This window comes from Coturnix japonica, chromosome 5, assembly GCF_054131305.1.
Source record: "Coturnix japonica strain WE chromosome 5, WE-NBRP24, whole genome shotgun sequence".
NCBI classification, from domain to species: Eukaryota; Metazoa; Chordata; class Aves; order Galliformes; family Phasianidae; genus Coturnix; species Coturnix japonica.
Genome location: NC_140667.1, coordinates 53,676,003 through 53,703,640, shown reverse-complemented (window position 1 = coordinate 53,703,640; position 27,638 = coordinate 53,676,003). Strand labels below are relative to the sequence as shown.

At 49.6% G+C, this 27,638-nt stretch overlaps 1 protein-coding gene across 5 annotated transcripts in view; it reads left to right on the top strand.

Annotated features, from left to right (window-relative positions):
* SAMD4A (sterile alpha motif domain containing 4A) overlaps positions 1-27,638 on the top strand; it is a 62,206-nt gene that overhangs the window by 8,174 nt on the left and 26,394 nt on the right. For 4 of the 5 annotated variants that reach the window (XM_015865820.3, XM_015865818.2, XM_015865819.2 and 1 more), the window contains exon 3: positions 26,909-27,427. In XM_015865820.3, the coding sequence (XP_015721306.2) occupies positions 26,909-27,427 (519 nt within the window). Of the gene's footprint in view, positions 1-18,385; positions 18,538-26,908; positions 27,428-27,638 lie in introns of those variants that run through there. The other variant, XM_085549683.1, reaches the window with a different exon arrangement.

The following is a 27,638-nucleotide window of genomic DNA, read 5'->3' as shown; positions in this document are numbered from 1 at the left end:
ATGAGACCGCTGGAATCGCTGTCACTGCAGATATATGGGGGGGTTTTCCATCCCTGTGCTGGGCTCTTTATAAGAGGGGTTCCCTGTAGAAGCCCAGGTCTCACTTGGTTTGGGTTGAGCCAGCTCGCCTTTGGGATGCTGCAGCTCCACCAGCATTACAGGTGATGCACAGGGCAAGGGATAGAAGAGTTGTGCAAGGGAGGGGGATAACTGCATGCATCAGTACAGGTTAGGGGCTGAGCTGTGCAGAGAAGGGCCTGGCAGTCCTGGTGGGTGACAGGTTGGCCATGAGCTTGCAGTGAGCTCTGGTGGTCAGCAAGGCCAGTCAATGGTATCCTTGGGTGCATCAGAATAAGTTGAGGGACTTGGGTTGAGGGAGGTGATTCTCCCCCTCTACTCTGCCCTGGTGAGGCCACATTTAGAACAGTGTGTCCAATTTTGGGCTCCTCGGTTCAAAAAAGACAGGGATCTCCCAGGAGTCCAGCAAAGAGCCACAAAGATGATAAAGGTTCTGGAGCATCTCCCGTATGAGGAAAGGCTGCGTGATCTGGGTCTGTTCAGCATGAGAGGACTGAGATGGGACCTGATGAATGTTTATGAATATCTAAATGGAGATGGGAAGCAAATGGATGATGCCAGGCTCTTCTTGGTGGTGTGTAATGATAGGACAATGTGAGCAACAAGAATGTGGTCTGAGTTTTGTTTTGAGTAACAGGGGAATGGAGTATGCTGATAGTACCGGTTTTGGTCCTGAGTAACTCAATAACCTGAAGAATAGGATGCTTCCATTAAGGCAAGGCTGGATCAGGCCCTGGGCAACGTGATGGAGCTGTGGTGTCCCTGCTCATTGCAGGGGAGTTGGACTGGATGGCCTTTAAAGGTCCCTTCCAACTCTAAGGATTCTGTGATTCAAGAATTCAAAGGCACGTTAGGGGAAAGGAAGTGTGTGTGTGCAGCGTTTCGTGTCAGCTTTTGGACTTCTCTTTCAAAAAGAAAGGGAAAAATAGATGCCAAGTGGGGTGTTTTGTGCATGTAGGGGTCGGTGGGGGTGAACACAAGGTCCTGGTGGCCCAGTGGGACCCCTCCTCGCCCAGCCCCAGGGCAGGATTCCCCCATAGGGATGGGGATCCCCCCTCCTGCAGCTCATCCCTGGTGGGGCCAGGCACCCAGCCAGCACTCACAGCGATGCTGCCGCTGTATTTTTAGTTTTCCCTTCTGATTTATTTTTTTGCCTTCCAATTTTGGACACGTTTTTTGACAGCTTTTACCTGCTGAGTCACTAGTCATCCCCTCACACGGGAGCTGCTCCTCACGTCCCAATTCCCTGAGCAGGCTGGGCCGACCAGCATTTAAATATAAAACCTGTCAAGGAAATGTTGGCTTTTTGAGGCTTTTTGTCTTCTTTTTTTCCTTCTTTCCCTATGGTTTGCTCAGTGTATGAGAGGGCTGTTCCACAGAAGCGATGCCTTTACGGGGGTAGGATGGCTCTGTGGTGTATTGGTGCTCAGAGGAACTGGCTGTTGCAATCAGATAACGGTGCAGCTTTTAATGTCGAGTGTATGTGAAGCTGCACCGCGTGCTCTTGCTTTCTGGAGGCAGATTTTCTTGGTGGTAAACCACAAATTGAGCCCATAAAATCCCAGAATGGCCTGGGTTGAAAGGGACCACAATGATCATCCAACTCTAACCCCCTGCTGTGTGCAGGGTCACCAACCAGCAGCCCAGGCTGCCCAGAGCCACATCCAGCCTGGCCTTGAATGCCTGCAGGGATGGGGCATCCACAGCCTCCTTGGGCAACCTGTTTCAGTGCAACACCACCCTTTGGGTGAAAAGCTTCCTCCTAACATCCAACCTAACCCCCCTAAAGAGCACAAACCCTTTCATAGAATCATTCCTGTTAGAAAAGACCTCTAATGCCATCCAGTCAACCATCCACCTACCACCAGTACTGCCCACTAAACCGCGTCCCTTTGATTCTCATCACATAACAGATAACACCCGTTTGCTATAAAGAAGCAGGGCTGCTGTCCCTAAGGCTCAGCCTTGCTCTTGGCCTTTGGGTTTGGATGACACGAGTGTTTACAGCTGTTTTTGAAATGTTGCTTAGTGCTTAATCTGCAGCACTTGCTTGTGAGCTGCCTGTTGGCTACCAGTGGGCAGTGGCTGGCTCTCCAGAACCCACGTGGAAATAGTTTGGATGCACGTAGTGGCACTTGGTGTCTGAAGTACCTTCCTTAGTTCTGCTCTGAGCATTTTCTGCCCTAAAAAACTCATCTCACTATTACTTGGTTGAGCTGTACTTCTGGACATGGCATCTATTGGAAGGGAGATGGTAGCATGACCATCCATGGAGGTGTTGAAGAGCTGTGGAGATGTAGCAGTGAGGGGATGCGGTCAGTGGGCATGGTTCTCCTTCTGCAGGATGTAGAAACCAGCCATTCTGATCTATTTACACATGGATCCTCCAGGTAGCAGCGTTTCATGGGTGCACAGCAGCTGCTGGGTTGTTGGATCTTAGAAAAGGTTGCTTTAACTTTGCTCTTCTCCTAAAACACCCTGTTTTCTCATGCGGGCACCTTGCACCAGGCCTTGTGTTTGCAGAGGAAGGATGGGGTGTGTATAATAAGAAGTGACTGGGGAACAACTGCAGCCTGAAATTGTAGCCGGGTTGGGAAAAGGAGGCTGGGGATGAGCGGGGCCCCTCGGTGCGGTCACCGGCTGCCTCAGAGGGATGGGGAGAGGAAGCATTGGTGGGATGCCTCGCTGCCACCTCCCTCGTCAGGGGGCTCAGCACTGCTTGGAAGCTTCCTGCCTCCATGGCAGAATTTAATACTGATGTGGATATATTTAGGATGCATGCATTGCCACCCCCTGCTGCGGGTTGGGTGCCCCCCTGTTTAGGCCACCCATGGTCCCATCCATAGCCTTGGGTACCTCCAGAGATGGGGCACCCACAGCTCAGGGCAGCCTCTATTGAGTAGACAACGAGATACGCACTGCTTTTAAATCTCAGTGAGCAATTCGTGTCGTGGAATCGTAGAGTGATGGAATTGTGTGAGTTGGAAGGGATCCTGAAAGGTCATCTAGCCCAACTCCCTATATCAGTTCACTGCTTTCACATTAGAGAGGAATTCCATCCTTTTAAACCCCATCAATGAAATCGTGAGCTCATTTCTGATCTCGCATATCTCCACAGTGCTCGAGCACTGAGGCTTCCCTTCATTGTTGCTGTCTCTTTTGTTACAGCAACCTCCAGCATACGGCTGAGAGCTTTGCATCTAGCTCAGACGTGGAGCGACACGCTCCTCTTCTCTTCACATCTCAGTCTAAAAATGGCCTTTGGTTGGTTTCCAGGATGCTGGTGAGTCCTTGGTGCTGGGAAGGAAAACAAAAGGCACACCAACACCAACAGCTTTTGCAAAAAGAAGCTTTCTAAAAATGCATCTCCTTCTAGCAAGGAGAACACGCGCCTGGGTTACAGCACAGCAGTTGTTGTTGACGTGTTTTGCTAAGTTTTGCTGTATGGGGATTTCAGCATTGAGGATTTCGAGAGCAGCCAAAGGAGGGCTGTGAGGATGGGGAGGGAGCTGGGGGGGGAGGGGTGGCTGTGGGCTGGGTTTGTTGGGCCCACAGCAGAGGACTCATGGCAGCTGCAGCCCCTCACAGGGAATGGAGGGGAAGGCAGTTCCTAAGGCCAGGCCCGTCCTTAAACCTGTGCTCCCCAAGCTGGGTCTCCATCCATCTCCATCCGTCTCCATCTCACACCACCAGAGCAGAGCGAGGGCTGTGTGGGGATGGATTCCCTCCTTCCTGGCACACACGCAGCTCTGGGCTTTGGCTCTTGTTTCAAAGCTGCTCTCTGCTTGGCTGTTTTAAATTTAGGAACTGAAGTCTGGGGCGAGCGCCTGTGCCATGGAGCGGGACCAAGACAGGGCGGCTGCTGTAGCAGGTGCTGCTGTTCCTTCTGAGCCCGCTGCCACCAAGATCTGTATTTCCACATCATCGTTGCTCTTGTTTCCAAGTTCAGTCATTAGGAAGTAAGGCTTATTTTTTGGTACTGGGGCAAGAGAAGCAGCTCCCAGAGCAACTCTTGCAGTGCTTTGAGGTCTGTTTGCTGACATCCCTGTGTCCTATTCTCTATGATGATGTTCTCCAGTTATGATCCAGCCCTGAATCGTACTCCTTTCAGGCTTAGGAAGTTGGGTGGGCATCCACCAAGGAGCCCAGATGGGGATGGTCGCTCCCAAGGCCTGCTCTGAGATGAAATAAAATCCCCTCCTTGCCTTGCATGAAACTGCTGAGCCCCCCCCCCAAATGTGCTGTTATCCTTTTGTCCCAATGAGAAACAAAAAGGGGTCCATGGTTTGCGAAAGGAGATGTCAGATGAGTTCATCTGTGTTCCGTGGTCCTCTCTGTAAGAGGGAGATCATCTACCTGGCAAGGGAGCTGGGGAGCTTAATGAATTCATGCTGAGGTCTCTGGATAGAAATGCTACAGTAAGCACATAGTGTGGGTGTAGGCATGGGATGGAGCTTGTGTATGCACAGAGATATGCTGAGACCTTTCTGCATTGCCTTAAAAGTCTGCCTGTGCAGTTGAAAATATGAATAGAGAAGGAATAATCAGGTGAGCATTGCTCTTTGTGACCTCCAGTTTTGAAAGTGGAGCCTTTTATTTAATAAGCCTTTGGTTTGTGCTTATTGGGGCCAAACTCTTGGGGGACCCATCATCTTCCTTATCGAACAGACTGTATAGTCATGCCCTGTCACTCCATGCCCTCTCTGCCTTTTGGGTGAGCTGGGTTTTATTTTGGCATTGGCCACCACCTCTGCAGCACGGCAGCTCTCCTTGCTGGATCACGGCACCACGTCCCACCCCACAGTGTCCCCAGCAGCCCATGGAGCACTCCTCACCGCCACCCCATGTGCTTCAGGTGGCCAGGTCCGATGATAAAGGCACCCTTGTTAGTGTGGGTTGCCTTGAGCTGTGTTTCCACAGCTCTGTTGACAGAGTCTTCAGACGTGTAATTCCACCGGATCTGGCTGCGTACAGAGAAGGCTGGATTATTTGTGTTTCATAAATAAGGCCAGAAAATGCAAGGTCCCAGGCACTGCACGCCAGCTCCGTATCACTCCTACCAGCCTTTCATTTTTGGTACTGCTCTGCTGCCTTTTCCTTTCTTTATCCTTTATTTATCCCTTCTTCTCTCTGCCCCATGCCCACCCATTGTCCACCCTTTCCCAGAGTTTCCCCTCCTATCCACATGCATCGGTGCAGTTTGGGGCTGAGCTGCTCTGCAGGGAAGGACTTGGTTGTCCTGGTGGCCATCAGGGTGACCATGAGCCAGCAGTGTGCCCTGATGGCCAAGAGGGCCATAGATTGTGGCCAGCAGAGTGAGGAAGGTGATTCTCCCCTCTCCCTCCCGTGATGGAGCACAGGATCAGGCTGCCTGGATCCTACTCTGCAGATGCACAGACCCACCTGGATGCTTTATGTGCAGCCTCTTATGGGCAGCCTGCTTTAGCAGGGTTTGCGTTTGATGATCTCTAGGGGTCCCTTCCAACCCCTGCAGTTCTGTGATTTGCCATTTGCTGCAGCTGCTGGGGTCTCAGCCAGCTTTCACACTCCTGCTGCCTTTTCCCACCTCTCCCATTTGTCCTCCTGGCCTTCAAGCCAGCAGAGGGATGGGGCAGGTTTAAGGCAGCACCTCCCTGACCCCTGGGTCCCTTTGCACTCAGGGAGGGGCACAGCAGCTCTCCTTTGCCTTCAGCGTCTGCTGGAGCCCACTGGACAAGCAGCTCTATACATGCAAACGTGGGGTACAACATGTGGCCAGCCTCATTGACAACCATCTGAGCTTTGCAAATACATTGGTGGCTGGATGCTACAGGGCATGGCTGGGACTTTCTGCTTGTATTATGTTGGCAGTAGAGGGGGCAGGGATGAATGGGTGCTGGGACAAGGCAGGTTGGGTGTCTGCTGGATTTTCTGCCTTCTTGCTAGCAGCTGCCTGGGAAAGTCTCATTAGCAGGGCTTATAAATGAGGTTTTCCCAGTATAAAATCAGCATTTCTGGGGTTTTCTTTGGTTCCATCTGGACCAACTGGACTGTGATGTGAGTTTGGGAAGCAAGCCCCATAAGCAGAAGAACAATAGGAAGCTATTTGGGCTACTTCTAATGGAAAACAGACCAAAGGACTTTTGTCTCTTGTTCTGGGGGAAGTGAGTCCTTGAAGCTCAGCGCGCTCCCTCTGAGTTTTCAGCACAGCAATTAATACAAACCCCCTGCATTAGAATCACAGAGTCATTCAGGTTGGAAAAGACTTCCAAGATCCCCAAGCCAAACCCATCCCCATCACTCCCACTGCCTGTGTACCTCAGTGCTGCATCTCTATGGCTCCTGGACACCCCCAGGGATGGTGAGTCTCCCAGTCCACAATGCTCTTTAGGAGAAGAAATCCTCCCTAATACCCAACCTGAACCAGAAACACTGGGTCCATGACACAGTGGCAGAGGCTCACTGGAAGCAGTGACCCTCCAGGAGGAGGTTTGGTGCTACTCAGCTCCCATGTTTCCTGTCTCAGTCCAAGATCCCGTGTGCTGTACAATCAGCATCATCAAGTGGGCTACATCCGAGAGGCTGCGGACGCCGGTAATAAATCCAACTTGGCTTTCATCTTGTCGTTTGAAATGCCCTGTGTGATGTCTTTCTGGTTTTGAACTTCCTTGGTAGGACAGTGGTTAGATCTGGATATATCCGAGGCGTTAACCGTGTCTGCCTGTCTCTGCCTTCCCATCCAAAGATAACAAGAGCTGCAGGGCCAGCCCTTCCCCCAGAGCTGCAGGGCTTGTGTTGCTTTTTGTTGCATATTTTGGCAGCGAGAAAATAGCCTTGAAGTACAGTAAGAGACAGAAATATGCCAGAGCATCAGGAATCAAACCGGTCTCTTTAAGGGTAGAGTGAAAGAACACAAAGATTAGGTTTTTTGTCCCTTTCTAAAGGTGTTAGGAGCAAATTACCATCCCTGGAGGTGTTTCAGAACTGTGGAGATGTGGCACTGAGGAATGTGGGCAGTGGGCTGGAGTTGGGGATTTTGGGGGGCTATTCCAACTTGAATGGTTCTATGATCCCAAATGGTCATCCAAAATCTGCTCCTGTGCCCTCAGCTGGTTTATATAGAATCCTAGAATGGCCTGGGTTGCAAAGGCCCACAGTGCTCATCCAGCTCCAACCCCCTGCTGTGTGCAGGGTCACCAACCAGCAGCCCAGGCTGCCCAGAGCCACATCCAGCCTGGCCTTGAATGCCTGCAGGGATGGTTCTTCAGGCACTAGAGATGTTTCCCTGGGGTTAAAGCAGAACTCTGGCTATGAAGAATGTGAATTGCACCAGCATAGAAGAGTTGGTTTGCTCTGTTACTGAGCAGCTATTTGGTTTTTGCTATGACTCCTCCCATTGTGACCCCATAGTGGTGGCAATAAGACCTGAAGGGAGCAGGAACAATTCCGAAAGCAGCCAAGAGACTGCAGTAATAGTAATAATACTAATAACGAAGCTCTGATTTAAACAAGGCCTCAGTAGTTTGGAGGGGAAAAGAACCAAAGGCAGAGAGAAGAAATACATGATGTGCCAGCAGTGCCTTCAGCAAAAATATAATGAATTATTCCAGGCCTGGATGTGCAAATGCTGTGTGTGCTGCAGAGCTGCAAAGCACTCCTGGTATGGGAGGTGGCGTTGGATTGAAGAGCAGGGGAAGGGATGTGCTCGTTTGTAGGCAACTCACCCAAAGAAAGAAAAGTATAAATACAGAAATGAACTGAAAATAAAGTCATTGGAAATGAATTGAAATTTAGTTTCAGTTAGGTGCCTGAAATGGGATCGTCTGGGTCCCTGGGGTATGTCCTGCCCTGGGTATGTCCCACCACCATCTCTTCCCCTTTTTTCCCTCTGTAAGGAAAATGCCGATTAATTTAATGATAGTTCTTTAAATAATGCAATGCTTGCTACCTGTCGACTGCTGCCATTTCCTTCCATCACTCCAAGCTCCAGAAAAGACACGTTCTGCTCGGGAAGTCTGAGCAGTGGTGTTATTTATAGCTTATAGAGTTACTTGGACCTGGATAACCTTGGCTTTGCTTGCAGCGCTGCTGCTGCTGCTCAGTGTGGGTAGGGATGCTACGGGACCTCCCTGGGCTGGCTCCATCCCTTACCCAGCCCCCTGCCCTGCTCCATGCAGGTGAGTGCTCTGCTTTCAGGTGGGTTGCAGCTGCTTCAGCCTTCAGCTGTAAGCATATTGCAGCATAGAATCGTTTGAGTTGGAAGAGACCTTTAAAGGCCTTCTGGTCCAACTACTCTGCAGTGCACAGGGACACCCACAGCTCCATCAGTGCTCACAGCCCCCACGTGAGGCAGTGCCCCCAAGGAGCTGATAGGAGCCCTTCAGCCTTAGGAGAGGCACAAGCGTGTGTTGAGCTGCGTCTTACTCATTCTGCCTCTTTCCACGTTTCAGCTCCGAAGTGAAATCATCCCTCAGCATTTAACTAATGGAAACTTGCTGGAGGTGCCAAGAGAGGTTCTGCTGCCTCTGAAACTGTTTTTCCAAAGTGCTGGAAACACCGTGCTCTGTTTGCAGGGTGGGACAGCAATGTTCAGAGCAGAGCAGGTACCGTGGGATGCTCAGAGATAAGGCCAGAGCCCCCCATGTCATATCACAGCAGGAAAGCAGGCTGCTCTTTTTGTCACACTAAGTGTGTAGCTTGCTTGGAAAGCCTCTGGAGCTCCTTGTGCTGCTGTAACCACCCTGTGTCCTTTTCCTCCAGTCCTTGCTGCTAACGTATAGGTCAAAGGCTTGGAGGTTTTCCAACCTGTGCCGTGATGAGTTTTTACCGTATAGAAAAATTACAGTTGCCAGTAATGCTTAATTACTCTCCGATTCATTTCAGCTCTGTCAGAGGAGTTTACACTGAGTGTGGATGGGGCATCATGCATGTCCCCCAGCACTGCCCCCAGCCTTTTTCTCCTCTTTCTCTTCCTCCCGAAGACAATTCGAGCCTCGAGTATGAGAGCCTGACGAGGGCAAATCATGCAGCAGAACATTTGCTTGTGGTTTTTCTCTTCTCTCCCTCCCTCTCCCTGTGCGTGCCTGTAGGAGAGGGAGTGTGGGTGGGATGGGAGAGGGGAGGCTCGAGCCCACATTTTCCAGCAGGGAGCTGCCCTGATGTGCCTGCTGCTTGCTGAGGTGCTGAGGAGGTGCTGGGATTGCTCCGAGTTGGGTTTATAGGCTTTCAGCCACCCCTGTGCAGGCAGCAGCGTCTCAAGGTGAGCATCTCTTTGCGCCTCCTTTTGATGCAGCCCCCAGTTCTCCCTCCCCCATCACCTCTGTTGTGCTGATCCCGAGTGGGTGGCAGGGCTTGGGGGGGAGGCTGTGGGGCACCATTCCCACCTGGGGGCTGGCAGCAGCTCACCCTACAGGGCGGATGGTACCGCACGTGGTTCGGCTATGGCGAGATGAAAGGAAGGGCTGCTTATCTAATTACCCCAAAAGATAATTATAGCAAGGAGCAGGAGTCGAAGGAATGAACTCTCTGGGCCTGACTCATCCCCTTTGCAATTCTCTGGCAGCACCGAGAGCGAAGTGGGTGGGAATGTCCCCAGAGATGCTTCCCACGTCCGACAGCATCCTTGGATGCGATGGCTTTGTCCGGCATCCCTGGGGCCACGCAGGGATCCTGCCAGTGCTGCTCAGCACGGGGCTGCCTGGCTCTTGGTGTAGCCCCAGAAAAGCAAGGAGACAACCCGCTGTGCCCACATGCAGCACTTGGGTTTCAGTATTTTCAGGCCAAAGGGAGCCAGAGGGTTTGTCTGGTGTGACCTCTTGCATAACGTGGGGCTGGAGCCTTCCACTCGGTAATTCCTGAGTCATGTCCCGGGCGTGTTTGAATTGGGCCATGTGCTCCTAATTAGGGCAGAGCCTTGTTCCAAGGAGCTCGGTCTTGAATGAATGCAGCTCAAAGGTGTGCTCCTTATGTAAGGCACCGATGTCCATCCTCATCGGCAGCCAGGGAGCCTGCAGTCAGACATACCCCATCACCTTCGACTTCCCATCTCACCCACCCACCTCTTCATTTCTGAGCCCTCTCCCCCCCACCACCAAAGGATCCAATATGCCGCATCCCACCCCCCAGCCAGTTTCCTTTGCCTTGCTGTACAAACGGGTCGCAGTGATGTACCAGTGAAAGAATGCAGCTAACCGCTGTCGGTTGGGATCTTCTCTCGTCCTACGGAAACTCCGCATTCTTCGGCCAGCTTGCGGCATGCCAGCACATTCCTGCTCCATGAGGTGGAAGCAATCCTGGTAGTGTGAGCTGTGATTTCTGTGACTGGGGTGGGGAAGCGCCGCTTTAAAAATACTCTTAATTATATTCTTTCTCGGCAACACATCAGCGCCGTTTTTAGCCCATTACGAACGCTGCCTTTTTTTCTCCTAAATCACGCCTATTATCTGATTGACCTACTTCTTATTTGATGGGTTTTTGCTGTTGTTTTTTGTTCTTATTATTTTTTTTTCCTGCCATCACGGAATGTTCTATTTTCAGACACTTACAGCCCTTAACGGAGAAGAAAACAAGGAACCCTGTGTCGTAGAGTGGTTTGAGTTGGAAGGGACCCTTAAAGGCCCTCTGGTCCCACTCCCCTGCAGTGAGCAGAGACACCCACAGCTCCACCAGTGCTCAGAGCCCATCCCCTACCCGTGGGCATCTGCACCACCACCTCTATGGACAACCTGTGCCAGTGGGAGATGGTTGGCTGCAGAGTAACCTGCTCTTGTTTGTATGATGGCGAGGCTTGAGGGGGAATGGAAGCATCCCAGCTGTGTGTCATAGCATTGTATTAATGGGGCTTCCTTGCAGGATCCTGCTGAATTCCAGGCTGGATGTGGCTCTGGGCAGCCTGGTCTAGTGGTTGGTGACCCCGCATATAGCAGAGGGGTTGAAACTCAGTGATCACTGTGGTCCTTTTCAACCCAGGCCATTCTATGATTCTATGATGATTCTGTGCACGCAGTCAGTGTGACACAGGAGGTTGGGACCTCCTCACTGGGGACAAAGAAACAAATGTGAGGTGTTTGTGCTGACCATGGATGAATCTGTGCCAGCCCTGTGTCAACCTGCAGAGCAACTGGGAGAAACCTGTGTCAGGGGGGATGCTTATGGAAAGCGCTCTGTTTAGTTTCCCCAGGAGGATGCAAAGAATTGATCCAGCCATGTATAAATACCTTTGCACGCAGTTTGATCTGTACATGAGAGCTGTACTGAAGCGAATAGAAAAGCTGGGATCCCATGGGCATAAAGCACTCATTACTCCCAATTCAGCAAGTTGGTGTAATTGATCACAACCCAGCCCTCCACAGCCATTATACCAGCTCCCGTATGAACCTGTCAATAGTCTCTGAATGTTCTCTGTTAGTGCCTGTGACCTATCTCAGCCTTTTCCCAGGGTTTTCCTCATCCGATCAGGCCTTGAAAGCCTCCAAGGATGGGGCACCCACAGCTTCTTTGGGCAGCCTGGTGAGGAAATGGAACAGGCTGCCCGAAGAAGCTGTGGGTACCTCATCCCTGGAGGTGCCCAAGGCCATGGATGGAGCCATGGGCAGCCTGAGCTGCTGGGGGCAACCAGCCCATGGCAGGGGGTTGGAACTGGATGATCTTTAAGGCCCTTCCAACCCAAGCAGTGCCAAAAGCCAGTCCCATCGCTCACCTGATGCTGCACAGAGTGGAAAAATAAAACAAAGAAACACGTTGGCATCAGGCTCGTCCCACTCTCTATTCTTGGACTGTTGTGATACCGAGAGGGTATTTTTAGGTCTGCAGTCATGTGTTTGCTGTGCCTCCCTCCCAGGGATGCCGGCAGCCCTGCTGGTCACCAACACTAAGCAGCTGCAATAGAAAAGAAGTCTTAAGGGGCTCCGAGCAACCTGTTGGGCTTTTGATTGATCTATGAAAACAAAAGATCCCAGTGGTAGTGATGCAGCCTGTAGTGTTGTAATGAAAAATACATCGCAGTACCACTGTGCTCTGTTTTTAGATGTTTAGAATAATCTTTTGTTAGGAAACTTGTCTCCTTATCCAAAGACTTGTATAACTAGTGGTAGGAGGAGAGGTAATGGCCTCAAGTTACACCAGGGGAGGTTCAGGTTGGATATTAGGAACTATTTCTTCTCAGAAGGAGTGGTGATGTGTTGAAACAGGCTGCTCAGGGGGCAGCGGGGTCACCATCCCTCATCCAGGACCATGCAGATGTGGCATTGAGAAACATGGGCAGTGGGCATGGCTGGGCTTGGGGATACTGGGGGTCCCTTCCAACCTTACTGAATTTGTGGTTCTATATACATATATAAATATATATGTATGTGCTTGGATTTCTTCCCTCGTTGAACACGTGGAAGCTGTGATGCTGGGTGCCCTATGCTCTCCACGTAGGATCTCACCTGCACAGGCACAAAGATCAGAAGGGAAAGCAGCACGATGGGATAGCTATAAGGCAGAATATATCCACTCAGAGCGATGGAAAATCATTCACTAATCACTGGGAGATAGCACATACTCCTGAGGAGCTGCTCTAGACGGGCTTTGTACATGCCAGACAGATAGATGGGAGTGTAACATTGACTCAGGAATAAGAAATGGAAAAACCTCACCCCAACCTTTTAATACCAACTCCTCTAAATTACATTTTTATCGACTTGTTTAAAATACAATGCAGGCAAAATCTGTTTCTGAAGAGTGACTTATGCCGGAGTTAAAAAACAGAAAGCAACTCTTGTCTGCCAGCCAAGCAAAACTTGGATTGGCTATTAGAACCAGGGTTTTGTTGGCTAGCATTGCATCTGATTACACGAAAGTGTGGGAGCTAATGCTTTCTAAAGCTATTTTTCCAGCCTTTCAGATGTTGGGTCGTATCACCTACTGTATTTGATCAGCAAGATTTCCCTCCTCACCAGTCCTAATCAAACCCGTGTGTCTCAGGAAGAGCAAGAAAAGCACTTTTTTGCTCTAAGTATTTATTTCTAAGTAAGCATAGCTGTCGTCCTAGACAAAAGATCTGTAAAAGCATTTTGTTGAAGTGCAAAGGAGATGGATGAACTTGATCACAGGGTAGTTCTGTGCAGACTAGTGGAAAGAGCCTGGAAATGATCTGTCTTCTCTAGACACACTTGTCTGCTCTGCTTGTAAACTCTTCCTATAACAATGATTGCCCTGGCTGCTGTTGCCAGTGCTTTGGGGTCCTTACTGTAAGCAGCTTCTTCTATTGTGAGTCCCCATGGTCTGCCAGAAGCTAAGGGCAATAGGTCTTCAACAGGACAAGATGTAATGGCCTCTAAGTTGGCTTAAGTTGCAGCAGGTGAGGTTCAGGTTGGACATTAGGAGACATTTCTTTTCAGAAGGAGTGGGGATGTGTTGAAACAGGCTGCCCAGTGAATGGTGGGGTCACCATCCCTGGAGGTGCTCAGGAAAAGGGTAGGTGTCGCATTTAGGGCCATGATATAGTGGTGTGGTGGTGATGGACTGAGTGGTCTTAGTGGTCATTCCAGACTTAAAGATTCTATGATTTTGATCTTTCCTTCCAAAATGACTGCTGATCCTGGGACTTGGGCTTCTGGGAGATGTCCGTGGCCACCGATGGGAGACCAAGGGAGGTGGATTTGTGTCTTGACTGGCGATAATTCTATGGGAACTGTGTGGGAGCTATGAGGGAGTATTGTAGCTACTTTAGATGTTGAGAGATAGAGGTGGTGTTTTGCAGTGCTGCTCCTCAGGTTGTGAGGACCTCTTCTGAGATGCGTGCGGAGTTAACTTGCTGTTCTACAAGACACTTCACAGGGAGATCTTTAAGGAAAAAGTTTATTACAGTAAGGGTGGTGAGGCACTGGCACAGGCTGCCCAGAGAGGATGAGCTCTGAGCACTGGTGGAGCTGTGGGTATCTGTGTGCACTGCGATCCAAAGGGATGGCTTTTTGCCTTTATGGCCTCACCCCATGTGCAGGGAAGGTGCCAGGGGCACAGCCACAAAGCTTGGCAAACAGGCCAGGAAGAAGTGGTAAACATTGCTATTCCAGGTCATGCACTGGCTGATTAGATGGCACTTACCAGCTTGGCCTCCTACACGGTTTTGCCCCCAAAATCATTTAAGAGCATCATAGAATCCTAGAATGGCCTGGGTTGCAAATGCCCACAGTGCTCCTCCAGTTCCAACCCCCTGCTGTGTGCAGGGTCACCAACCAGCAGCCCAGGCTGCCCAGAGCCACATCCAGCCTGGCCTTGAATGCCTGCAGGGATGGGGCATCCACAGCCTCCTTGGGCAACCTGTTCCAGTGCATCAGCCTGCAGTGTGAAAGGCTGGGAGATCTGGTAGAGAAATGGCACAGTGAAGCCCTGGGGAGTCCTCAGCCATGCCATAGGTGTGCTGGTATGTCTCCTGTTTGCAGGAGGGGCTGCTAATGGAAAGCTGTTACGAGAATGCCGTTGTGTTGCAGATGAATAATGTAGTAAGTCTGAATAAGCAATGTTTCTATAGGAAGCACTTGGAAAGAGGTTTTATCTACAGAAGCGAGGATGCTTCATTAATCTCAGTGAATAATGCCAGGCCATAAATTATCTTCATAATACATGTATTTACATAATGAAAAGTAACTGTGACTGGTCTTACATGAAGCAAATTCAAAGGAAAAGAGTTAAAGGAAATCGCTGGGCTTTGCAGGGAGGTTGCTTTGTTTCCAGCATCAGAAAATATTGTAAATAGTCTCCTGATAATGGGAGGAGGTGGATGATAACGCAGAGGTGTGTGCCCCATGTCCTGAAGCTTCCCTGCACGTCACGCTAGGGAGGCTGGAGATGGGGAGGACCCAAGCAGCTGTAGGAATCCCTCTGAGCTGGGAAGCTTCATCCTCCCACAGCTCTCCCAGGGTGGATGCTGCAGGGTGAGCAGGAGGAGGATGCTGTTGCACTCAGGCAAGCCGTCTGCATCCCCATGGGGTGCAGTTCTAATCCCTCTGGACAGATTGTGAAACACTGCAAGTATTCAGCAGCCAGATCCCCCTGCAGGGATGTGGCTGCCTGAGGCTGAGGCACCTTCCCTGTGGTCCCCTGCAGCTCACATTCCCACCAGCTCTATTGGTGTTCTGTGTGCTCATCATCTCACTGTCTTTTTTCCAGCACTATGCCCATGGATCCATTAGCATAGCTCCTTTCCTTGCACAATTTGAGCTTTGGGCATCACAGGAGCAAGCAGCTCACAGTGATTGGTGGGAGATGTGTGGATTTATCCATTGCAAAACCCCAGAGAGTGTTAGTGCAGAGCAGCGTGGGCCAAATCTCTCCATTGGGGGGGTTATTGCAATGCCCTGCTGTTGCACAGGGGAGAACAACAGGATGCATGGGAGGTGATTTTCCTGTGCAGGAAAGATAACAACACTTGTCTTCCATTTGGTTGGATGTTTTGTCACAAATACCATGACGTTTGGTCAAGGGAATGAAAAGTTAAATCCTTCTCCTTGTGGTTTTTTGGTAGTTGAAAGAAAATGTAGGAGAAGAAGAGGAAGGATTCTGTTGACTGTTTAGAAACTTTTTAGCCCTTGGTCAGGGCAATCCCAAGCATGAACACAGGCTGAGTGAGCAGTGGGTGGAGAGGAGCACTGGAGAGAAGCTCTTGGGACTGTTGGTGGACAAAAAAACTGTGTGATTCAGCAGTGGGAACAGTGGGTTCCTGGATAGTCTGATCTTGTGGTTGGCAACCCTTGCCTGTGGAAAGGGGCTTGGAACAAAATGCTTTTTGAGGTCCATTCCAACCCAAGGCATTCTAGGATGCCAAGTAGGAGGATGTAACTTATATATGATGTGAACATGCTCAGTGCCATTCTGGGGACTTCCATGGGCAGGTGGTAGGGAAGGGGAGTCCTCGGGTATTCAGCACCATACAAAGCTAAAGCAAGCAGCCGAGCAGCAGGGCCATGCAATTGCAAGGGCATCATCATGCGGCTCATTAAGGTAAATGCTCAGATCCATGCATTTCATGTTCAGAGCAGACTGAGGTGAGGAGTGGCTTCATGTGGAGATACCAGGGAGGTGGTGGAGTCACCGACCCTTGGAGGTGTTCAAGGAGCATTTAGATGTTGTGTTGAGGGACGTGGTTTAGTGAGAACTGTTGGTGATGGGTGGATGGTTGGACTGGATGATCTTGTAGGTCTTTTCCAACCTTGGTGATTCTATGATTCTGTGATTCCCCCACAGGGAAGAATTGTGGCCAGGGCTTGATTCTTACAGCTTGAGCATTGCATGCAGGTTTTTGTTGTAAAATCCCAGGTATGTTTTCCATGCAGAGTTGTGTATAGGTTATGCTTTGAGAAGCCTGGCAGCAGAGCAAGCTCTAGCAGGATCTTTAGGGTCTTTATCTTCAGTGCATTGGGGTGCTGCCAATGGATGGATGTCAACTCAAGGCGCTCCCAGTGGATGGATGTCCTATGTTGCGTCACGCTGGTTTCCTGCAATAAAAATGGGTTCAGATCTGAGGATCTGGCCAAACCTCAGACTGAAACGCATGGTGGTGATGGATTGGCAGTTGGACTTGGTGGCCTTTTCCAACCATAACGGTTCTGTGATTGCATGATTTGGATGTGTAGTTGAGTAAAACTTTCCTTGAAACTCCTTTTTTGTCAGGTGCTGCGTTTCCTCTTAATACATGGAAATTACATTATTGGCCGGTGTGCTTCTAGCATTCACTTTATGTCTAACATTTCCATGTCTGCTGTGTGACGGGAAGTAGCCTGTGAGCATCCAAGGATAGGAACCAGTTTGTTTTATCTTTCCTATGGCTGCACTGAGTTTTGCTGAGCACGTCTTGGCTGGGCTTCAGGAGGGTGAACCAAGCCCACCAGATTGAGAAGAATTGAGTAATGACTGCCTTGCCATGGTGATGTGGGGATGAACAAAAAAAGTGCTTTGAAGATAATGACAGCCCATGCTTTGAGGAGTGCCGGCCTTGCAGAACGTGCCGCTTGTTAGCATGCCGTGATTAGAGGACGGGATGAGCAACGCAGTGTGTGACGGTGCCTGATTTGGATTTCCTTTAAGGAGGGAGTGGAGAAAGGCAGAGCATTGACAGAAATAACTGAGCATCTCCCTGGCAGATGGTCCCACTCCCAAACCTAAAATTACATGGGATGAGGATGAAAGGAATTAGCATCTGGTGGCGAGGGGAGGGCAGTGTCCCTTCGCCTGGGGGTGACCAGATGGCCCCAGCTCTACCGATGGCTCCGTATGGGTGCTTCCAACCTTTCCCCACTTGCAGACCTCTGGATATTTATATTTTTCTCCCTCCAGGGGAGGTGCAGATTCCTGCAGAGCAAATGCAGGCTCGCTGGCAAGAGGCTCGCTTCTTCTGGTTCCCTTTTATGGACCTTCATCTCCCCACTCCTCGCTGCAGGACTGGGTTGGGATCCAGCTGGGTACAAAACCTCTTGGGGAACAGCACCTAGGACATCATCAAGTGTCCTGGTGCTCCTCCCATTATCCCAACTGAAACCATGCATGGCCACACCGGATGCTGGGGTGTGCAGTAGATGCACACTGGCTGTGCACAGGAGTGATATTTTGGGGTGCCAGTGCTCATTTTAAGGACTTTTTTCCGCTGGAATGACAAAAGTCTTCTGGAAAGCCTTCAGCATCTGGGTTAAAATGTGTTGTGGTGGATGACCCGTCCCTGGAGACATCAGACTGGCTGGGGCTCTGAGCACCTGGTGGAGCTGTGGGTGTCACTGTGCATTGTAGGGGTGTTGCACTGCATGCCCTTCAAGGGTTCCTTCCAACTCAGATGGTTCTATGTCTCTGTGAAAATTATTGAGTTGATTGAACTGTTACTTTTAGCCCTGCACATATTGTAGTGCTGGGGGGGACCGTGCACCCCATCCCCAGAGCACTGCAGGAGCATCAGGCAGCGTGCAAAAAAAGCAGCCACATTTCAAAGCAAGGGAACACCCAAGAGCTAAGATTTACCATATGCATAGGGGGATGCTGGCAGCGCCTGGACCCGCTCCAGCATTTGTAAATGTGAATTACACAGCATCGCAGCCCTCTGCAAAGGCCGGGGCAGAAATCTCTGCAAGAAGCTGCTGGGAGGAGTGGGGCTTCGCCTTCCTACGTCGCCACGTTTTATTTTTATTTCACTTTTGAGCCGGTCTTCCAGGAAAGCCCATTAAAAGCTGGCAGGCAGCGAGCGGGGCCTGCTGGAGCCCAGTGCCGACGGGTGATGCCGGCGGATGGCGTGAGGTGCCGGGGGGAAGGAGGGGAGAGCAGGGATGTTCTCACCCTGCTTTGCTTCCTTCCTTCGTGTTTCCTATTAAGCCGAGGGAGCCGCGCTGATGCGGCCTCTTTTTCGCCTCCTTCCAAGCTGGAATTGAATGGTGGGTGATTTCATCGCGGCCTTTTTATGTCGAAGCCAGCGGCCTGCGTCATGCAGCGGCGAATTCAGGCAGATTTTATTTGCATGTGAGTCATTGAGCTTTTCCAGCTGAATGTCACCGAGTTGGAATTTTGGGCTGATTTTGTTGTTGTTTTCGTCTCTTGGTGTTTTTCCACCCGTCTCTGTCGCTGCCCCCCCCCCAAGTAAAAGAAAAAGAAGAGGAAAAAGCTAAAAGAGCCCCAAGTTTGGGTTTGGGTTGGCAGAGCCGAAGGATGGGATTATGAATGTTTAGTGGGGGGGGGGGGGAAGGGTGGGGAGAGAGAAAAAGGATGCTTTATGTCGCTCCCTGGGACGGCGTGAAGCCAAGCCAAATGGAGGGCTCTAATTTGGGAGTGGTGTTATTGCAGGTCAGAGGGAGTCAGTTGCGGGCTAAATTGGGAGAGCTGTCACATGCAGTAGCTGCAAATGCTGACGGTCACGTGGAGCTCACGGCCCCTCATACAACTCGCTTGCATTTTGTTGACAGGGCTGAAGTTAAAAAGAAACCCAATCCCTGTATTTTCCCTCAAAAGATGAGCTGGGTCTCACAGCCCTCCTCCTCGCTGCCCGCTCACCCCGGCCCTCGCTGCCCTTTGCACAGAGAAGTTTATAAATAGAGCAACTCCTCCATTATGCACAGCTCCAGTCTCTTTATTTTTACACTGGAATCCGTTCAATGATTAACAGTTGAAACCATGTGCTGTATATCAATACCTTACATACCCTTCATAACTTATTTTTAGTATTTTCCCCCTTCTAAATCCTTTATCCATGTTAGGCAACACAGTTATGACATCCAGATAATCATTTTTTTTATAGCCTTTGAAGAAACTTATCTGCATTTCAATTGAGCTTTTGCTAAAAGGCTTTTTGCAATTGAAATGCAGAAGTCAGAGGAGTGCTTCCTCAGTGTGTGTGCTTGTGCCTCTAATCTCCCTGCTGAAAGTATTGGAGATTTGGGTGTTTTTATGGATGGGACTCAGAGAAGAGTAATGGAAAGCATGGAAACATAGAATCACAGGATCATTAAGGTTGGAAAAGACCTCCAAGGTCACCAAGTCCAACCCCAACCCATCTGAGCTTTCCTCCACAGTCAGGTATAGTCATGGAATGGCTTGGGATGGGAGAGACCTCCAAGATCATCCAGTTCCAATCCCAACGCCATGGGGTTGCCAGCCACTAAATCAGACACCAGATCAGTCTGCTCAGGGCCCCATCCACCCTGTCTTTGAACACCTCCAGGGATGGGCGTCCATAGCTTCTCTGGGCTTGGGAGCACAATGCCTCAGGTGCCCAGGAGGAGCTCATGTGCTTCATCAAATAAGTAGAAACAGAACTTGTGGGATTTTCACTCTTCAGTTCCGATTCACATCCATTGGCGCTGCTTCCATCAATGCTGTCACTGCTCAAGCTGAGCCTTCTGGACTGCAGCTGATGAAACTGGGGATGCTAATTCATCTTTCCCAGGTATTTCATTGCACTGGGACTGAATGCCATCATGCATCAGGTCTTTGAGGTCCCTCCCAACCCAAGCAATTCTGTGATGCTGTGATCAGCGTGGTGCAGGTCCCCGTGGCACCTGTGGGGCTTCTGATGAGGTTTCCCAGCATGTTATCTTAGCTGTGACTCAGTGAGATGCTCTCTGTGTTGCAAAGCTCTGCACTGAATTAAAAGTCGTGTTGCTAGGGAGTGTTATGACAATACGGGGTGTTATGCTCCATAGCAAAAGTGTGCAACAGATACGGCCTAGAAAACCAGCCCGTAAAACTTCCTACCAGATGTATGGTGTGCACATGGAGCAAACTGCAGCTTGGTATTTAATATGTTGTGGAAAAAGACTCACACTCCCAATGGATTTCCTGAAAGTCTGCTTTGGGTTGAAGACCGTAGTAGTGCAGCCAATTTAGAATAGGAACAACCCCCATTCTTGTTGCTGTCTGTGTTGTTGCTCACCAGTGTTAAAAGTACATTGCTTCTGAGTTTGTACAAATGGATGGATTCACTGTAGCTCTGGAAGGTCGCTGGGTTTAGGGAGAAAACAGTGTTAAAAGTGAAAATCTTTTTTCCTTCTACTCATTCTGCAGCACAGTGGAGCCAGGCTCTTCTGTCCCTGTAGCTCTGTGTGAATTAAGGGATGTTTTGTGAAGGGATCTCCCAGTTCATTCTGTTGCTGAACAAAACAGTGAGTGTTTTGCTCCATCTGGGAGCATCCTTTGCAGTGATGTCTTCCATGCAAGGAAGGGAACATGCACTGCGGAGCAGAACATTGCCATGGCTGGAGATGCTTTGGAGGGTTTGGTGTCCTGCATTTAAAAGGGCAAAGAGGCAAGTTGGGCTCATGTTGTATCCTCCAAAGGACTCTTCCATGTCCATCATACCTCCGCATCAGGGTACCTTCATTTTGCAGCTGCAGGGACCTGGCCCTGAGCACAAAAAATATGGCTGATGATGGCCAAGTTCTCCTTTATTAAAGACAATGAAGATCCTCCATCATGAAGTCCTCAGTCCTTCTCTCAGCACTGAATCCTGGGCTACAGTCACAAGCATTTGCTTTTGCTGCCTGGCTCTTGCCTTTGCTTTTCCAAGGAGCTGATGTTGCTTGCACTGGGACTTCTCCAGACACCTCCATGCAGTTCCCATTGCTCTTGCTCCATTTTTATGGCATCTCCTCTTTCTTCCCCACCATCCATCGTGGCCAGTTGCTCTCCCCTCCTGCTCTGAGCATTTCTGCCAGGTAAAAACAAAACGTTAGGAAAGTACTTGATATATTTTTATCCCTGCTGAATGTGAGGTAGCTGTTGGCAACACAGAGGAGCATCAGTGCCAAGTGGACCCATAGGTTGCAGTGCATAACCAGCACATTTTCCATTGAGCCTGAACTATGCACTGGTTGTGGGATGCTGTATATGGGTTTTTCATGGCTGAAGGCGCGGATTGCTGTCTGTCTGTCCCCTTGCAGTGAGTTCTGATGACAAAAGATCCGTTTGTCCTTTGAGAACATCTGCATGGAAGTCAACCAGGTAGAAAAAGGGGTAGTTCAGCAATTGTCTTGTTGTGCTGCATTATAGAATGACAGGATCATTCAGGTTGGAAGAGACTTGAGGATCCCCAACCCCAATCCATCCCACCATGCCCACTGCCCACGTCCCTCAGTGCCACATCTCCACGTACTCTGAGCACCTCCAGGGATGGTGACCCCACCACTCCCTGAGCAGTCTGTGCCAGTGCCTGATGACTTTTTTGGAGAATAAATTCTTCCTAATACTCAACATGAACCTTCCCTGGCATGGCTTGAGTCCATTACCTCTCATCCTATAGAATGAAGCAACTACAGATGTTGGGTTTTGTAGGTGCTGAGGTGGGCAGTGCAGGAAAGGATCTGGTGACCATGAAGAGCAGTTCACAAGCCTTCCTGGTTTCTGCTTGTTTTGAGACCTCCTGACTTTTCCCATCTCCTTGCCCACACTTGGCTACCACTTCCCAAGTTTCTTCCCAAGAGCTGAATGGGTGAGAGCCTCGATTTTAGTGAGACGAAGAGCAGGAGTTGGGTTCACCATCTTTTCAGCAAGAGCCACGCTCACAGCTTGCATCTATCCGCTGCAATTGGCAGGTCTACAGAAATCTTTGTCGTCAAGATATATTTTTTTTAATTAGCATCAGTTGCCATAAAGCAAAGGCACATGCTGAAATACTTATTATTGGCCTCTCATGCAGGGGAAGGCTGCCAGTTTTTAATGGCGGGGGTATTGATGTGTTCTGGAAGGGGTACAGAGAGGGTTTCCAGCAGGGTTCTCACTTGGTTTGCTTCAACATTGCTCTTTTGATTGGGCCTTTTGTAGGGAGAAAATGATGTAAATCCGCTGAAACAACGTGTTGTGTCTTCTGGCTTTTCTTTCGCTCTCTTGTTTTCAAACCACTCTGTGTGGAGTTGGGTATGGTCACTCTGTGCCACTCCAGTTTAACACTAAGCCAAATAACACCTGATTAATGTGGCCTCTGGAAGTCACAGAGCGAGAAGGAGCATTACAATGGTCTCAGGATTAACGAGCGTGGAGTCACGTCCTGCTAGAGACACAGCTTTTATCTTCTTAAGGGTACTATGGTTAGGCTGCAGTTGGACTTGATGATCTTCAAGGTCTTTTCCAACCTGGGTAATTCTATGATTCTATGATTTAATGTGGATGTTAAGGGAAACAAGAATGGAAGGAGGCTTGAGTATTGATTTCCGTGTGTCTTGAGAAGGTGCAGGACATGAGATCTGGTTAAATCAGACTGCAGTTCATCCAGAAGCCAAAATAAAAAGGTAAATTCAACCTTAGCTCATCAGAATCCACATGGAAGTCAAGGCAAGTGTTTGAGATACATGGGAACAAATGGCCAGTAAGAGTAGGGGTGATGTTTGCCTCTTGGTGGTGGCACTTCCCTGAACGACGGCATGTTGGCCAGAGGCCGTAGGGCTGTTAATACATGTGCTGTTGGAGCCTTATGAAGCAGGAGAGGTGCTATTTTTTATGCAAAAAGGAGTGGATTCCTCCATTGAGCAGTGCCAGGGCTGCGTTGGTGATGCAGGAAACTGCAAACAATGGGAAGCTCTTCTGGGAATGCTGCTGAGGAAGAGTTCCTCTATGTGGGCATTTTTTGCCCTTCCTGTATGCCTAGAAATAGCCAGTATGTGCACCAGGGCAGCCAACTTCAGTCTTGCTCCAAGCAGATGCAGTGGTGTTCCTGGGGTGTAGTCCATCCTTAGGAGGGTTTGGTAGGTGGCCAGTTGGGCTCTGTTCCTCCTCCCAGACCCCAGCACTGGGGCACATTCCGTACAAGATTAGTAATCCCAGCATCAGTTTTTGATACAATCTCTACTTTTAGTCCTTGGGTAGAGATGGGAGCACTGATCCGTTTGGCCATCCTGGAGGTGTCCTGCTGAGTCAGTGCCCTTCAGATACATAGAGCTAACTAACTCTTGGTCATTTCTAGCTTGTGCAAATCATCTGAATGTGTTTTTGAGGCCTTTTTATGGAAAATATGTTGATAAACTGAAAACAAGGGTATAAAAAAGCACTAATTTAAGAGTAATTCACTGACAACAGGAGCCCTTAAATGCACTGACTTACCATTGTGGAGCAATGATGCCAAGCCTGCTATTTAAACATACTCCTTGTCATTCAGAGAATCCTTGGGCAGCTTTTAAAACACTTGCAGTCTTTAATTGTTGTCCTTGTTACTCATTATAGGCTGCTGTCTGGCTCATAAATCGCACATCATCCATCTTGCCCGCTTTGTCAAAGCCTCAGCTGACATATTTGTCTACTTCACTTGTGCAATGCGATAACTTGCATACGACAATAGGAGCATAACCCAATTTCTGCCACCGAGCTCTCTCTCCTGCTTTCAAAATGAAAAGGTTTATCTTGGCTGGCGTTGTTGTTTTTTATATTAAGCACTCGAGAGATATCATGCATTTCATTGTTCCTTGGAGACATCACCGCTAACGAGCAAATGCATCCCTGAGAGTGTGCTGGCAGCCCATCCTTCTGTGCAGGGTCACTGGTTTCCAACTTGAAGCTTGAAATCTGCTTGCAGAAATGAGAATGGAGCAAACAAACAGACAAACAAACAGGTGATTGTGTACTTTGAGGTTTGCAAACACCAGACATTGTTTTGATGGCTGGGAGGACAAGAATACTCTCCCTGCTGTCGTCCCACTGCACCTGCTCATAGGGCAGCGTGAGCTTTAGCTTCTATAGAAGGACCCAGTGATATCTATGGCAAGCATACTACACTGGAAGGATAAATGAGACTGCAGTTTCACATGGCACCTTATGTGGCTGTTGCAAATACCCAAATATCCTTTATATCCCTGCCATTCCTTCAAGCAGCCAAAGTTGGTATTGATTTTTTTTTTGCCATAGAGAGCATCAGGCATTGTTGAAGCAGCACATAGAGGAACTCATGAGGCTGTTATGTCATTAGAGTCCACACCTGTGACTCAGGAGCACTGCAGGGAGCATGTAGGGACTGTGGGAGCCGGCACCTGGGACATGAGTTAAGCCCCACCTGATCATGGGAGGCAACAGCTCCTGCTGAGGATGCCCACCCCTCATCCACAGCTCTAAGATAAGCTCTCATCCTTTGGGGCTTGTTATTTCAACCCTTAAAACCTCCTGGGGGTCCAAAGCGAGTGTCCCAAGCAGGATCTCTATCAGTGTCTGGAGTGCCTGGTCATCCTGTCAGCCTTGCAGCACAAATCTGCCTTCATCAGGCATCCCAAATTCCCTATTAGGGTCTTGAAGCAAAGGGTCTTTAACACTCTTCTTGCTTTCCTGTTTGTGTGTTTAATTACTCTGTGTGAAACAGCAAAGCTGCACCGGAGTGTTTTGAGAGTGGTCCCATCCACAATACCCCATTACTTGGTATTGTTGGCAGAGGGATCATGCTTGGATCCCCCAATAAGTAACAAGCTGGAAGAGCTCAGAACAATGAATTATGACCCAAAATGAAGTAGCGTATCCACAACAGAGCGTACCCAGACTCCTACTACACTTTGTGTATTCCCTACAAGTGTACTTAGGATAAGTGTTGCTTCCAATTCCACTCCTTAAGCTGCAGGCCGTGCACATCCCTGCATGCACTGAGCACCAACATCTTGATTCTGCTGCCAACACTACAATATTGTAATAACTAACACTATTCCACCCAAAGCAGTATCACACGATGGGGAGCAGGGATGGGGGGGAGGCTGGGGCTGGAGGGAAGTGTGTGCCACTGTAGAAACTTCCAGGGAGAGCCAGCAGCGCCTCCAGCAAGCCATCTAGTGGCTTCCTATTAAAACAGTTGCACGCCTGGAAATGGGAACGTGAAGCTGGAGTGTTTGCTGCTGCTCACTAGTGCTTGTGTTGAGGAGCTGATGTTAGGGTTTGTTTGTTTCGACTCTTTGAAAGGGTAGATAGCAGCAGGACAAGGGGAAATGGTTTGAAATTGAAGGAGGGAAGATTGAGGTTGTATATCAGGGGAAGTTCTTTACCAGCTCCATCCCTGGAGGTGTTCAAGACCAGGTTGGATGGGGCCCTGGGCAGCCTGGGCTGGTATCAATGTGGAGGTTGGTGGCCCTGCCTGTGGTGGGGGGGTTGGAGCTTTGTGATCCTTGAGGTCTCTTCCAACCCAAGCCATTCTGTAATTGTGTTAGTCAGATGCTGAGTGGTGCCTTTTTTAGGGTTGTGGTGTAATAGGGTGTTGGACGTTTTGGGTTGGTTTCTGCACTTGAGTCTTCCCAAGGGTGAGCCTGGTGGGCTGACCCTACAGGTGGACATCAAAATCTTCATTTCATGGGAGTGTGTCCATCAAATACATCTATCACATCATCCTATTGATAGTGATTCTATCACTAACAAAACTCCAAGTAGCATCACCGTGTCCAGTGCTCCCTGCTGAGCTCACCTCCACGCTGACAATGGATCACCTCTCCTGACTTCTCCCATATGGTTTTCTGATGAGCTGTGTGCCCACATGGCGGCTGTTCCATCTGAGTGTGTCTCTCTGCTTTGCTGGCAAGGAAGCCGTGTGCAGCAGCGCCTAATGAACATCAAGATGTACGGTGCTTGCTGCTGCTCCAGCTATTCACAGGCCGGTTACTCTGTTGCAGAGGGAAATTAAATTGTTCTTGACAAATCTGTGTCAGCAGTCACTTATCATCTTGTTATCTTCTGAGTACTTACAAGTAGTTTGTTTCATTATTTGTTCCATTGGTTTTCCAGGCGTTTGAGTTGAGTGACCAGTTTATAATTCCCTGCCTTCTCCCTTTGTGTATTTTTTAAGCTAAACCCTGTGTTTGCTTTTTTCTCTGCTCTTCCAAAGCCTCTCCTATCTACCATAAGCTAACAACAGCCCTGCGGTTGCTACAACGGAGCCCTTCCCTGAATTCCTGCAGGGCAGGTTGTCACGCTGCACAGCTTGGCTTGCTTGTCCCACACCTCATGTCCCTGTGGAATGCTGACTTTTCTTTAGGGCTCACACCCTGTGCCAGCTCTTTTTCATTCCCTGTGGGTGCAGGGTACCCAGTGGCTGTTGGTCCTGAATTTGGAGAGCAGTGACCCCCAGCTTGACAGACATTTGTGCTGTAGCACCATGCATGCAGGGATCCCTTTGTCATGTTGTATTTACCCTCTCTGAGTTATATCATACAGTAGAATGGCCTGGGTTGAAAAGGACCACCGTCTAGTTTGAACCCCCTGCTGTATGCAGGGTCACCAACCAGCAGACCAGGCTGCCCAGAGCCACATCCAGCCTGGCCTTGAATGCCTGCAGGGATGGGGCATCCACAGCCTCCTTGGGCAACCTGTTCCAATCCATTCATTCATTCATTAGATCTGTCTGCTGATCTCTCAATTCTCTTTTTTTTTTTCCCCTTAATTCCTTCAACAGGAATCATTAACCAATGGCAACAGGAATCCAAGGATAAAGTGATTTCCCTCTTGTTAACCCACCTGCCTTTACTAAAGCCCGGAAACATCGAAGCAAAAGTCGAATACATGAAACTCTTGCCTAAAATCCTGGCCCACTCGATCGAACACAACCAACACATCGAGGAGAGCCGGCAGCTGTTATCCTACGCCTTGATCCACCCGGCCACCTCGTTGGAGGACCGCAGCGCTCTGGCCATGTGGCTCAACCACCTGGAGGACCGCACGTCGGGGACCTTTGGCAGCCAGGGTAGGGGCCGCTCGGACTCGGTGGACTACGGGCAGACGCACTACTATCACCAAAGACAGAACTCCGACGATAAACTCAACGGATGGCAAAACTCTCGAGACTCGGGCATAAGCGTCAGCGCTTCCAGCTGGCAGGACAAAAACCTGGCCTGCGAGAACGGCCATCTGCCCCTCTACTCCTCCTCCTCCGTCCCCACCACCATCAACACCATCGGCACTAGCACAAGCACCAGTAAGTACCTGGGAGCTCTGGGGAGCTGGTCCCACCATCCCTCTTTGCCATGGTAAGCAGAAGGGATAATTTCCTTCAGGCCACGGAAAACTCCCTGGTTTTGGTGTTTTTCCCCTGTCTGCTTGTTATTATTATTTTTTTATGTATATAATTTCCCACCTGCCTTTTTTTTGTCTTTCTGGTTTTCTCCCTTTAATTCTGTGGGTGTTTA